The 14,755-nt window shown below is 39.0% G+C and overlaps 1 protein-coding gene across 4 annotated transcripts in view; it reads left to right on the forward strand.

Annotated features, from left to right (window-relative positions):
- The first annotated feature begins 2,883 nt into the window (after window positions 1-2,883).
- Window positions 2,884-14,755, forward strand: part of MARCHF6 (membrane associated ring-CH-type finger 6) — a 51,133-nt gene continuing 39,261 nt past the window's right edge. For 2 of the 4 annotated variants that reach the window (XM_074146124.1, XM_074146125.1), the window contains exons 1-3: window positions 2,894-2,912; window positions 7,594-7,690; window positions 8,537-8,610. In XM_074146124.1, the coding sequence (XP_074002225.1) occupies window positions 2,894-2,912; window positions 7,594-7,690; window positions 8,537-8,610 (190 nt within the window). Of the gene's footprint in view, window positions 2,913-7,590; window positions 7,691-8,536; window positions 8,611-14,755 lie in introns of all 4 variants that reach the window. The other 2 variants (XM_074146122.1, XM_074146123.1) reach the window with 2 other exon arrangements.

Below are 14,755 nucleotides of genomic sequence, written 5' to 3' on the forward strand. Positions count from 1 at the left end.
TCTGTGCCAGGAACCCACTGACGCAGCAGCTGCCTGATGGTTAGGGGCAGCTGTATGAGGTGTGGTGGCAAAATGGCTACTCACCAGGAAGCACGTCCTTCAAAGGCCCTGCGGTGCACGGGGAAGATCCAGGATGGCAGTGGCTTTCACCATGGGTTTTTGTAGTCTGCAGACCTTTGTGCTTTCTGGTTGTGCCAGGCTAACTTTTCTGTAGGCCATACCTTGTGCTATGTACCAGAGTGCCTGCTCTAACAGCTTCTCTCCTGCCATGGAAGCTCTAGGCCTCCCGAGCGGCAGTGGTGCATCAGTTCTTTAGGAACCAGATACATCTTCACCCCAAGTACTGCCTGATTTTTAAGACAAACTGGCATCCATTTGGTTCCCCTTAAGAGAATCCATTATGTTTTCCACATTTCTGTAGCTTGCTGTTCATAACCAGCAGAACCATTTTTGTGGCGAGAGTCAGGCAGACAGCTGAAGAAAAAAACTAGGACAGCACTGAAAAAGCCAAGCAACTGGTTAAGAAAACAAATACGTTTTGAAATATTCAGCTAAAGAAAAACTGAAAAGCGTTAGCTTTTCCTGTTTGGCTTTTCTAATGCTCCGAACTTTCAAATTAACTCTAAAAATGTAAGGAATCGTTTTCATGAAGTAATTTTAAAATGGGAGAAATGGAAATGTCATAGTACAAATGCTTGTTAGTTTCAATTTTGTAATATTTATTTTATATTCTCTTAAGAGAACTTTTGAAAAAACAACAATATATTTTTCCAAGCATTTAAATGTTACAAAACCAAAATGTTTTCCTAAAATAAAACCATGTTCAAAAGAATCTTGTCTTTTTTCCGCTCCCCTCTCCCACTCTAAATATGCCCTTCCTTTTGCCATGACCTTCAGTGATTTGGGGTTACATCTATTACTATCTTCGGTTTCCACCTGTAAAATTTCCTTATTTCCTCTGTTATCCAGATAATAACTTATTTGGAGCAGAGATTTTTTTTCCCAGTATATTTTTTCAGCGCCTGTGACCTTGATGACAGTCAGAAACTAATCTCCTAACACTCACCTCATACTAAAATTTAAAACCAACTAAAGCTGTGGGTATTTCTCACATGAAGAACACCTAACATTACCAAATAGATGAGGATTAATAATATGTTCACCAAAAGACTGAAAGAGATTTGATTTAATTTAACTTACAATAAAATATTTAATTTTTTTTCATTTCTGGCCTGCCTTCAACTCATGTTTACCAGTAAGCTATTGTGTAGCCTGTACTGAATGAGTAGGAACAAAATTTTGGCATTAATTCTCTCTAAATGCTGAGAAGATGGTATATGTGTAATCTTTGTCAGGTAATTTAAATGGCTGAATAGATTGATACAGACAGGAATGAAATTATTTACTGGCAACATATAGCAACTCATTTCAAAAGCTTTCATCTAATTTAAAAAAGCCTACCGTGAAAGACCAAAATTGGAGAATTACTCACATTAATCATGCCATGGCCTTTTTAATGTGAATGATAACTTAGAGACTTTTTATATGTCATTTAGTTTATATTTATCACAACAGAGTAACAACATTGATTACATGTTTGGGAAATAAACAGTGGTAATTACAAATGTACTTGGAAATTGAGGTGCCATTTCTTTTTTCTATCATTTTTTTCTTGTTCAGACAAATTGAATATACTGGCATTTCTCACATCCTCAGTCTATGCTGGTACTTTTTTAATATGCCAGGATAATTTATCAAGAGGAAAATGAGCTAACTTTTAAAATAAACTCTTGGGTTTTTTTTTTTTGTTATAAATGTGAGTTTTTTCGACCTTGCCTTTCTGCAAAGGAGGACACGGAAGAGCTGAATATGGTAGTGTAGCCCACATGCTTTTTATTGCAGCCCTTTACTGTAATTACACAGCTTCTGGAGAGCCACACCAAGCCTTCACATTTTCCTGAATTTTTTTCCTTACACAGGCCAGTATCACCAGAAGTTCTGACGCTTGAAGAAGCTAATCCTGAAGGTACTAACGTGGTTAAAGTTGAGGAAAAATTGCTATAAAACTGTAACTTGGCTGTGTGCCACCTCTGCACTGTAAGTCCAGAGTTGAGCTACCATCCACTCTACTGCTGACAGGACGGCCAGAGCTTTAATGAGAAGGATTTAATGGCTGGTTGGAGACAAAGGGTCGTATGGCAAAGAGAGCTGAAAGCTGCTACAGCGCGTTGATCAACTAGAAGGGGTTAAGATAGCTGCCACAATGGAAAACTAACACACGCATGCATGCGTTTCATCAATATAGAATTTCTATTTACCCTTAACACAATGAACTCCTGTTTTCTTCCCTAATAAGATTTTTGCCCACTCGCCAGAGGCCGCCTGATAACTTTCTGCGCGTCCAGCGGACTACAAAGTTTCAACCTACGCTGCCCCCGCTACTTATGCCAGCGAGACCTGAACACGCAAATGATTAAGCTGAAAGAGATTTTTTTTCGTGTTTTACTGAAGAGTTTATTAGTTCTGCTGGAAATATCAGGCTCAGGAAAGAGAGAGGTGGGATTTGAAGGAGAGGACAGGTAACAACTGCCCCCTGAGGAGGAGGAAGAAGAGGAGAAGGAGGAGAAGAAGAAAGAGAAGGAGGAAGAAGAGAAGGAGGAGGAAAAGGAGGACGAGAAGGAGGAAGAGGAGGAGGGCCGTTGCCAGGGCTACCAGAACACCCGTGGCCTCCCGGCCCCGCCACCCCGCCAGGGGGCGCCCGCCGTCGGGAGCGGCGCTCTATCCCCGCCACCTCGCTGGTGCGGTCTCTAGGGTGCCGGCGCCGCTGGCCCGCGCGGCCCCGCCCCCCGCGGTCACACCACCCGCTCGCCCGGCGCTGCGTCAGCCCGACAAGATGGAGACCGCCGAGGAAGGTACCGCGCTCCCGCCGCCCTCCCCCGCGCCCTGGGTCCGGTGGGAGCTGTGCCCCGCGCTTCTTCCAGGGGGGAGGGAAGAGGCGGGTGGGGAGCGACACGGCGCCCGGTAGCCGGCGGGGCGGGGGCCGTTTACGCCTGGAGGGGCTTCGCCTACCGGGGCTGCAGGTGCCCGGGCCGCCCGCCCGGGCCCCTCCTCCTTTGCCGCCGTCTCCGGGCCCGTCCGCCTCCGTGGGGGTGACGGGGGGAGCGTTCCGGCCGGTGCGCAGGCAGTGCCCCTTACATAACGGCGGCCGTTGTGAGCCGGGGGTGGGGGAGGGGAAGGCGGTGCTGTGGTGACACCCCGGCGCGGGGCTGGCCCGTACCGGCGCTGGCCATCGCCACGGCGGCCCGCCGGAGCCTGCCACCGGCTGGATGCTTCTCCGGCTGGGGCTTTGCTGTAAGACGAGGAGTGGGGGCTGAGGGGCGAGTTAGGGGTTCTGTGGAGGGAGATCCCGGTGGGGGAGGCGGAAGGCGGTGGGTGCTTACAGTGGAAGGGGCCGTGAGGAAGGGGCTGCCCGAGCAGACGCTGTCATACCCCGTCCTGCAACTTTAGCGAGTCTCAAATTTCTCCTTTCAGCTGTATAATAATAATAGCAGCTTTAGCTGCTGCTGCTTGTCTGGCAAGGTTAGCTTTGTTACGTATGCTGTAAAAATCTATTTGGAAAATCGAAATGGTAAAACGATGCAGGAGCTGACATGTTTCTCTGTCTCCTCTACAAGAGACTAATACATAATAACTTATCCCATTTTTGTAAAAAGAAGTTGTCTAAGAGATCGTAGTCATGTTTTTTTAATGTGTAGTTTCCTTTTTTAAGGGTGTTGTTTTACTGGCGATCAAATGTGGATATGTTTTGTCAGCACTTTTGCTCTCCTCAGATAATGTTGATGAACTATGTAGCTCAAGCTGATAATGCAGAACTTTCATAAACCAGGACTTCATATTGTCGCGTAAACCAAAATAAATAAAGGATGTGTGTTGTGCTATGTTTCTTGCAGTATTTGAGCTTTGTTTGTCATCTTAAGCACTAACTACAAATATATATTGCAGTAGCAAGACAGTTCCAAGGAAGTGTTTTGTGTCTTGGCTTTTGTTACTTTGGCATCATTTTGAATGTAGCTTTTTATCTAGTGGCATTTGACTTTCCATCTTGAGAGGATTAAAAACAAAAAAGCTAGAAGAACATGAAACACTGGATGAAATAAGATGACACCTTTTGAAGTAATGTTGAGTTGTGCTGTAGACATCTTTAGTACTTGTGAAAACAGATGGTTTAGAAAAATATTAGTTTGGTTTTTTTTTTAGTCTAACTACTTTTAAAACAACTTGCTGCAACTCTGTCATACCCCTGTAGACCAATAGTTACTTATACGGATGAAATTATCAATGTGAAACTTTGATTGCTTGGCCTCTGGTTGCCCAGAAAACCTGGATTTGTAGCAACCTGTGAAGTGGATAGTCAGAAATGACCAGCTGAATTCCTACCACTCCAGTAGCTGGTAAATCCAACTCGGTAGGTTGAATTCAAACAGCATAGTTGATAATTTCTTACAGGCTGTCAACAGCAGTAGTCTTTGATCATACCTGCTTTTACAAGGCTTAATTTGGTGAACAGAGAGACCAGGAAGTGAAAGAAGAGGGGGCTGTTAGTTACATCTTAAGGTGTTGTCTCCTTTAACTAAACCTTCATGTTAAACTCCACACTGGATTTGGACTTTTCTGTTATATATATATATATATAAACACACACACACATAACAGCCTTAGATATTATATTGTAGTCTTATCAATGTTACCCTCAAAAGCTCTGAGTAGTAGGATGAAAGTAACTAGTCTATGTACTCACTTTCCATAAATACCCCTAGAATGTTACAACTTCTACAGTTTCAAACTTCAATTCTCACTATTAGAATTTCACAACGCTTGCCAGGACGCTAAAGAGACTTCCCAAGGTTAGAAAGCTTTGAACACTAGCAGTAGCAAAGACTCTGTTAGTGCCTTAAGGAAGAGGAAATCTGTGCTCTAATGGTACTGTGTGCCTGAACTTCTGCTACAAAGTGTCACATGGGCTTTCCTAACTATTGGTAGCTCATTAATGGTATTATGGGCATTGTGTTTCTGATGGGTTTTGTCCTTGACTGAAATGTACTGTGAATCTAGAAAGCTTAACTGAATGGTGAAAGCTCAGGTAAGAGAGGCAGTTTAGGGCAATGAAGCTGCCCCCTAGGTCTGAACTTTTTCACCTCTGAATAAGCGTGTGAGTTGCATCTCTATAGCATCTGAAAGCACCAGATACATATAATCTACACTTTTGGATATTACGGTGATGAAAATTTACTTAGAGAGGTGATAGGCAGAGAATCATTCTCTAGAGAAGCAAAAAAGAACTGTATTACCCAAGGTCATGCTTTCCAAAACACATGCATGAAGAACAGGATGCAAAGTGTGTGTGCAAGTAGAAAAATAGCATCTGTTACACAATGACATTACCTCTGAAGATGACAGTAGGTTATAAGATGCATAGCTTTACATATTGACCCTTAGCGGGGTTTATTGATTTGAAGCTGTCTACTTACCAGTCCAGACTTTTACTCTCGTATATGCTTATTTGGATTCATAAAACAAGGGTGACTATCTAGAAATTCTCATGGCCTTTGAAAAAATAATATTTAGACTTGAAATATTTTAATAAGCTAACAGAAGAAATCCTTTTCCAAATAAAGAATTAATTTGCTTTCAGTAAAGCAAATTATGGTTTTTCCCAACAGTCTTGAGAATAAGTGGACAATCTGCTGTGAAAGCCAACAGACCATTAGTGAGTGGGTTCAGAGAGCTATGGGGGTCTTCGGAGAACAGTGTGCTTTTTACTTGCTGTCTTTGGTGCCAGAGAGTATTCTTAAAGCAGCGGTTTCACATCCTGTCTCTTGTGCTGGCTCTGGTGTTTCTCTGACGCTTTCTGAGGCTGATCCAGTGTACAAAGATGTCAGCTTGCTGTAGTGAAATAGCTGTGTTAGAAAGAATGCTGAGGGAAGGTGAGCACGCTACAGCTAGTGGGTAGAACCTGCCTGTCAGTTGAAGAGACCTGTCCTGTGCAGCCATCTGGAAATACTCTCGGTGATAAAAGAATAATTTGTTAGGTGAAGTAGCAGTTCTGGTCCTTCTCATCAGCAGAGAAACCAGGGGATCTTGACATTTGCAGTGATATGATACGTTGTTACTCGATGTGGCAGTGGTGGAAGTACTGTTTATGTCTCTTTATAGAGTCATTGATGTGGTATTGAATACATGTTTCTGTTAATTCTAGGTTTTTGGCCTGCATGAATAAATTCAAATCTCTTTTATAGATAAAAAAAAAAATATTTTCTTTCTTTGGAATCATTTGGATTCTTATGCTTTGTGTAGAAACTGTTCAAAGACCACGTGAACTATGGATATGATCATTTTGTGACCTCTTTATAGAAGAACATTAATACCTTAATGTTTGGTACATTTTGGAACATTTTGTAGAAAATCATTAACTTTTGGAGATTTCAACCAAGAAAAAAGATAGGTGATTCAGACTTGAAATTGCATATTTTTGGTATTTTTACACCAGTACTTTAAGTTGGTATTTTTCTAACAAAGGTATCTGATGTATTTCTGTTACACTCTTGCAGGTTTGCTGAATGGTGGTTCATTGAGAAATAATTAACAAAAGAGAAATTCCTAAACTTAAATCGTCTATAAAAATGGACATTTTATGTTCACTTCCTTAATAGAAGTAGAAGGAGGAGTAAATCTGTCAATAAGCAAATAAAATGCTGGAATTTTATTTATATGTAGTTGTCTGTTTAAATGTTCTGGATAACTGAATAGTATTAAAGTAGGCATCTGTTCTTTAGAGGGAGGGGTTTGCACTCACTTCTTTGCCCACAAAACATCTTGCAGTCTTTAGTTGTAAGAAAATATCAAAAATAGAGAATATAGAAGCTGTGGGATCTATTGAAATATTGTTGAAATTGAAGTTATGAAATAGAAAATGTCTTTCATCTTCTGGCTGAACTATGAACTGCTAAACAGATGACCTTATTCAACTTGGGTAGAAAACTAACAAAATACTTATTTCTGTTTTTATGATAGGATTTTTTTCTCTTTCATTAGAGCACCAAGGAACATCCATGTTAGATTCAAGAGTAGCAAATGGCATGTTTAAGTCATTGTTAGACACTGGTAAATCTCTTTTGCTTAGCCTCCCGTTTAACTTCTTCAAAACTCAGGTGGAATTTTTCTATTTCAAAGTCTCTACTTTCAGGGTGGTTATCCTTGACAACCTATATGTTGTTTTAGTGATAACTTTTTTAGGCAAAGAGCACCTCTGCATGTAGTTTTACTATGTCTATTTCCTAGAAATCTTAAAAAATAGAATAAGACATTGTTTAGGTTTTTTATAATATGGCCAGGCAGATAACATTCATGTTGCTTTTTCTGGTGATCTCTCAGTCTTCATGTCTTGCATCGGATGAAGTCTGTCTTTCATCCTCTTTCAATTTATTCTGGCTTCATTTTGCTACATGGCAAGGTTTCTAGAATTTAATTGTACAATTTGTCTTGTAAATTTGACTTTAAGCACTAGTGTAATAAGCTTTATGTCCTTGTCAGCAGATATATGCAGAGTCTGTCGGTCTGAAGGAACTCCTGAGAAACCCCTCTATCATCCATGCGTGTGTACCGGCAGTATTAAATTTATTCATCAGGAATGGTGAGTTCTGTGTTCGTGGACATTTTAATTTTTATCTTTTTTTTAAATAAAATACATTTACATATTTCTAAAAACAATGCTTCCTAAGTCTTCAGGGTAACTAGTAAGAAAATCCAGTTTTCTGTGGAAATGTGTTAGGGGTTTTGATGTTTTTTTACATGATGGCTCATTACAGTTCAGTAATTATATATGAAGAGAAAGTATTGATGATTGTGTTTAGGACTACAGTTCTGCTCATATGTCAGCTTTATGAAAACTGAGCAGAAAAATTAGTATGTTGGAGTTTTTTCTGCCCACTTATAGTTGTGAATAAAAAGTACATTTAACCTCATAGGAAGAATTAAAAATACCCTAGTACTTTTTGGTCATTTTGAGGTTCATGTTTTATCAGGGAAATGCTAAAGTGAAAACTGTAATTCTGGTCTATAGCACACATTCCTTTTGATGGTATTTTAATAGACATTTCTTCACAAATACAACAGTCCTAAATCTTAGCTGTGTGTATATGTGTCATGCCTTGAAATATTTATAAGGATTGGTGTCACTAGTGGGTGTCTATGTCAGGATATATGCTTTGAGTTACTAACCTTTTCAATAACATACTCAGAGAATGTAAGTGATGTAATTGAAGAGCTGGTATTACTCATAGTCAGCTTACATTTTCACTTTTTGGAACTTATTTGATGGCCTAAATGGACTTAATAAATGTGGTAATTTAAGTTCTGCTTGATAGTACCAATATCCTAATTTATGTTTGAAAACAGAGAATTGGTGTGTTTTCCTTAATGGAGTGGTAAGGTGGAGACATGTAATAGCATGTATTAACATGATCACTTTTTATTGCAGCTTAGTTCAGTGGCTTAAACACAGCAGAAAAGAATACTGTGAATTATGTAAGCACAGATTTGCTTTCACACCAAGTAAGTATATTTTACTGGTCCTATCTTTTCAGAATTTCTTTTCTTTTTTCCTCTTAGTATATATGATTACTTATTCAGCACGATAGATCCAAACTTGTGTTTTAACTTCTATATTCCTATTTGAATTGCAATTCTTACGCATGTTATTGCAGACTGGGTGAATTGTTTAAATAATGGATAATTTGGTTCTTTCATAATCCTATGTGAGCCATAAAAGAAGTATTCTGTACCTTTTCTTACTGCCTCAGTCCCATTCTTTCATTGCTAACATTACAGCGTATGGCATGTTTTCAGCTTCATTGATGAATTTGAGTGTTTGGAAGTCTGAATGTTAAGACGAAAGCATAGCAAAATTTGAATTTGAAATTCAGTTTTCAGTTACCTTTGAACTATCCACCTGCAACACTATCACTTGACTTCTGTCAGTTTCAATTCATATGATCTTGACAGATAATGCAAATTGCCAAGAAAGGTTGTGGAGGCCCCATCCCTGGAGGTGTTCAAGGCCAGGTGGGATGTGGCTTTGAGCAACCTGGTGTAGTGGGAGGTGTCCCTGCCTGTGACAGGGGGTTGGAACTTGATGATCTTTAAGGTCCCTTCTAACCCAAATCGGTCTATGATTCTAAGTGATAATTATTCCACTTGCATTTCAGTCAAGATACAGTAACTACCGAGCACTACATTCCTTTTATGTTAGATTCAACTAAGTAAGTTAGGCAAGTTATGGTGAAGAATGACTGTATTTTTATATCATTCCCAGAGGATTCTTAATTACATTTGAACCAATAGTAGTAGGTATAAGTGAGGTCCTTTGGCTTGGTGGCAGGCTAGGCTCATTACTTAGTATTGCTATTGCCGTCTTATTGCCTGTGGAACAGGTAAAGTTATTCTTGTGTTATGTATTTTTCTCATTGAATTTGTTTGTGGTGATTTGCTCTTTACAACTGCTGATCTCTCTTCTTAGTGGTGCAGATACTTGTCAGTTTAAAAAAAAATATTAAATTATGTATCTGCACTGTAGAAGCTTTCTAGAGTTGGGAAAGATTGAGGTTTGACTTTTGTACATTGGTAGAGAAAACTGAGGCTAAGGAGCCAGATGGCTTGGTTCATGTATTTTCTGTTCAAAAAATCCTGTAATCCACCTTGCTGTTGTATATTGAACCTCAAAATTTTGCATTTCTGCCAACAATTAATTAAACATGTTAGACCATTTTTTAAATGATCAGCAGTGAAATGTATGATATTAACTCTGTCTTATGTTGCTCTTCTCATAGTGGTATCTTATGTTGATCATAGAATCATAGAATGGTTCGGGTTGGAAGGGACCTTAAAGATCGAATTCCAACCCCCCTGCCATGGGCAGGGACACCTCCACTAGACCAGGTTGCTCAAAGCCCCATCCAGCCTGGCCTTAAACACTTCCAGGGATGGGGCATCCACAACTTCCCTGGGCAGCCTGTTCCAGTGCCTCACCACCCTCCCAGTAAAGAATTTCTTTCTGGTATCTAATCTAAATCTCCCTCTTCCAATTTAAAACCATTACCCCTTGTCCTGTCACAGCAATGTTCCCTACAAGCTAATTAGCCACTTTCAAAATTGCATTCTTCTACTAGGTCCTCTACAGAACTTAGTGTGCAAGACAAGAAAACTGCATTTTGGTGACTTACTAGTTAAGAAGACAGCAAACTTTCTAGTTTTCTTTGGGGAAAAAAAAAAAAAAAAGACAAAAATAGTGATTTCCTTAGGGTATAGAAAAAAGAGGATGAGAAGTTCTAAATAAATTGCACTTTATATACGTATTACTGTTGATACTAGGACGCTTATTCACTCCCCTTATCAACAGGAGGTGTTCCTGCAGAAGTTTAATCCTTGACTGACAGAGCTCTTACCAGCACAGCTTGTAATGTAGTTGCAGATTGCAGACACATGAGAAAACATAATTGAATTACTGTGGCTTAACAAGTTACCGTTTGTCATAGGAGCTTTGAAATTGGTAATAAGTGAACCTCTTCCTTCCCTGTGTAAGAGTATGTCCCCCACATTTAGCCTCTAGCAAAGATCTGCTTATCCTCCTGTCGCACACTGGCCACTCCCCAGACTGAGCACCCTCAGCTGATAATGTTTTCTTCTTGGCTTTCCACATTGCACAGTAAGCTTTTGGGTTTTTTTCCTATGAAGCTGCACACAGTGGTAGCGTGTGTCAGGCCTCTACCCAGCCTGTCTTGTTTCATTGTTTCCCTCACACTCAACTCTCGTGCAGTTACAGTTTCCTTAGTTTCTCTTATCCCTCTTTATTTGACGATTATGCGGATCCTGGATCTGCTTGTGGGAACTGGGAAGGAGTCACAGGTGCTGGAGAGAGAATGATAAGGCAGAGATGTGCCAGTCATCCAAAACGAAGTTGTATCTGGTTTATAACCATGCCAGGTTTAAAGCACTTTCAGATAAGTTAATTCACCACAGGATGTGGTTGAATAAACACATGTACATAATTAGTATCTGTACTTCAACGGACAGGCACTAAGTTGTGAAAAATAGTGCAGTAATACCTAGTTTAGCTTGGTTGGCTTGTTAAAGCTGTTGCTGTCGTTCTGTCAAAAATGTTCCTTTGCAAGTATAACTTTTTGTGTATGGAATATTCATAAAATATTCCTAGTGCATATATTCTTTAAATCCTTTACTATCTTTAAGTTCTGTAACATCTTGTGACTTCTTTAGCACCGAAACTACTAGGTTAGTTAATGTTTGGAAGAAAGGAAGGAAAGAGTAGAAGGTTCAAGTTGCATCTTGGCAGGAGTACAAAGAAACTGATTTTTCCTTTGAATAATTGAATCATTCTCTAAAAATGTTTAGTCATGTAGGCAAATGACTCGATTTTCAAATGCATGCTTTGAAGCTAAATTTTATACATTTTAAAATTCATTCCTTTCCTGCAGTTCTTCAAGTAATGAATTAATACAACTATTTAAAAAATAGTAGCTTTGGACTTTTTTTTTAATTATGTCAAGGTGATTGTTCATTTTTAACTCATATGCCCTCTTTCTGAGTTTTTAAAGAGCAACTACTCTATATTCTTTTCCTCCCCACACATACGCTTTCCTTTGTCATGTGCTAGGATGCACTTTTCTTTATGTCACACTAAAAGTTCATAAGCACTGACCCATGAAAGAAGGTGACTCTCTATTTCCCATTAGAAGATAGTTTTCAAAAGTTCTCTTTTCTGTAGAAGGTAACATTAACATAAATATTTTCAAAAATACAAATATGGAAGTAGACTAGCCTGATCTTTGGCTGGAGGTTGGGATGGGTTCATTCCTCTGCTTCCTAAACACCTGTATTGCTGCTAAGCGGTCACTACGGTGTCACAAGCTTAGTTAATACAAAGACTGTAAATGGAAGGAAGCCACGTGGGTAGGATGTTCTCCAGTTTACAAATTATGATAATCTGAAGTAAGCTTTTGATACGTGCATGCAAAGTTACTAATTCAAGGTTTGCATGCAGTTGGATGTCACTCTTGTGTTGTTGTAGTTGTGGTTTGTTAGTGTTTTTCCTCTTTCTTGTTGTTTACCACCTTTGTTCACATGTAACTTAATATGAAAGCTTGTTGGATCAGGAACTCTTTGTTCCTGTGGATTGTTTGGATTGATTGAGTTCCTAAGCTATCCTATAGCGTACTGAGATTCTCCACATTAAATACTTAAAGTTAGGAGGGGGCTTAATTAGTTCATAAATCTTGATACTTTTTTGATCACCTTAAAACCTTCCAGATGTAACTAGCATGTATAGCTTAATGTGAAAGAGTTCATAGATTTTAAGGCAAAGGACAATGAGTATCACTCTGACAATTGTAAAATATTAAATTATATATTCATATTTTAAGTAACTTTTGCAAAAAACATTGCGTAATTTATTAAGTGTTACTACAAACAACATGAAATTATTAAGTTCCAAACTTTTGGATCTTTAATTTTGTACAAAATGATCTGTAAGAAGCTGTGTAATTATACTAAAATGAGTGACCCATTTTGTTGGGCTCGTCACTTGAAGTAATTAAGATTTTGTTGAAGGATCTAATGGGCTAATTTTTTCACCTGTTCATTTTGACAAAGCTTAACACAGTAGTCCATAGCTTCAGCATTTCTAGAAAGTCTACTTTGGAAAAACATAAACTTCTGAAACAAAATACTACATGCTGGCATGGAATTCAGCATGTCTGCTGCCAGCTCCAGGGTGCGGAGTAAACATGCAGTTGAGATACATATGAGCATCTCACACATATGAGTGTCATTTCATATGTTTTGTTAGACCTGTGGCTTGCATGAGAAGCGGGTAGCGTTTTTTGGCCTTTTGCCTTAGCAGTCTGGAGCAAAGTCTGTATGTCTTAAGAGTGTAAAGCATAGAAACATAGAATGGTGTGGATTGGAAGGGTCTTTCACAGATCATCTAGTCCAACCTAAAGAACAGCTGGCAACCCCTGTTTTACCAAACCAGTGCTTTAGCCCTTGAGCTATAAAACACACGCTTTTTGCTAATGAATTATATTAGTGTTATTTCCTAGTCAGTGCACAAGGATGATTGACGTAGCATAAAAATGGCTTGCAAGTGTAACAGTAAATAAAAAAATCCATGGGTAAGAGAACTGTAAGTGTGGAGATTCTGTGAAGTAGGCCAAATGACAATTTTGCGTAATCAGAGAAAGGTGGTTTGCTTTCTTCCACACGAGGCATGCACCTCTTTAGGTTATGGGCAAATGAATAGGTTGCCTTGGATAGAGAAAGAGTGAGAAATGAAGTAGGATACAGTTACATTGTGACAGCTGTGGAGAAAAATAAGACTATTAAAAAAGTTTGAGCCTTCAGAAGGAATAGTGGTGGGGTTTTCTGATACAGCATATGTCAAAAGGCTGTTGCTTTTCTAGTGTCTTTCTGCAGCTCTGCTTCCCTCACTGAAAAGTAAGATGATGCACTATAGGAAGGGACTTGTGGGAGGCGTGAAATCTCTTGGTATAACATAAACTGGGAAAATAATTTAGGATCTTTATTTCCTTGTAGGGGGAAGATTTGCACTTTCAAAATGCTACTGGCCAGTAACATGAAAACTATGTATAACTTTCTGTTGTATTTTATACTAGTTTATAATGATCATATAACTGACATATATCTGCAAATGTTTGCTTGCTTCAGAAAGTATCCACTTTTTATCTTGTGGCAGAACTAGCCATAAACGGGGGAGAGAAACATATTTAAACCTGGACCTGTTTTCATTCATTGAGAGTAAGTCCTTAGGAGACAGGGAGAGTCTTGGACCACTGCTTTGGGACCAGTTACACATTGCTGATGATTGGTTGTGGAGGTGGATTTGTACAGGGATTCTGCTGCTGGTGTTGGACAGGAAAGAGGAGCAAGAGAATTTCAGGATGAGGAAGAGCCTGGTGTTCTCTCTGTATTGCTCTTTTTTTTTTTTTTTTTCTGTTGTGCAGGTAGCATTTATAACTACAAAGAGTGCCTGTGCTCCTGATGTTACTGCTGCTTTTTTTCTTCTTTATTTAATACAAGCAACAAAAGCGAAGTCTAAAACTATCCAGGTTTGCTAATATTTATAATTATCATTGCATCTTATATTATCGTAACAGAACATACACAGGTGTTCAAAAAGCCCCTGTTATTGCTCAGATATTGCTCTGATGAGAGCTCTTTTATTTACTGCCCGTATTATGACTAAATATCTCTCATGTCTCCTTGCAAGGGAACCTATGTGGGCAGTATAGTTTTCATCTGGATTAAGTTTTGGTACTTTGAAAAAAATGAGAGAGAGAGGTTAAATTGAAAGTCTTTGTTTTATTTCTTCGTAAGGTTGATGGGAATTATAGCATTCAGGTTCAGCAGGTTGTCCCTATTGTATTTGTCAAAGTACAGTGGTGTGATGCTTGTACAAAATAGCCTCTGAGGAAATGGGAATGATGAGAAAGATTCCTGTAATAAACTTAAAGATATCACTTTGGTAAGCTAGAGCACTGGGAACTTCTTTTTTTTTTTTTTTTTTTTCTTCTTTTTTTTTTTTTCCATTTTCCTGTTCTGGATTTTTTTGTCACCTGAAATCTATTGACAAACTGTTTCCCTGAAAGCTACTAATCATTATTGTCTG

Source organism: Numenius arquata, chromosome 4 (genome assembly GCF_964106895.1).
Source record: "Numenius arquata chromosome 4, bNumArq3.hap1.1, whole genome shotgun sequence".
In the NCBI taxonomy this organism is placed as follows: Eukaryota; Metazoa; Chordata; class Aves; order Charadriiformes; family Scolopacidae; genus Numenius; species Numenius arquata.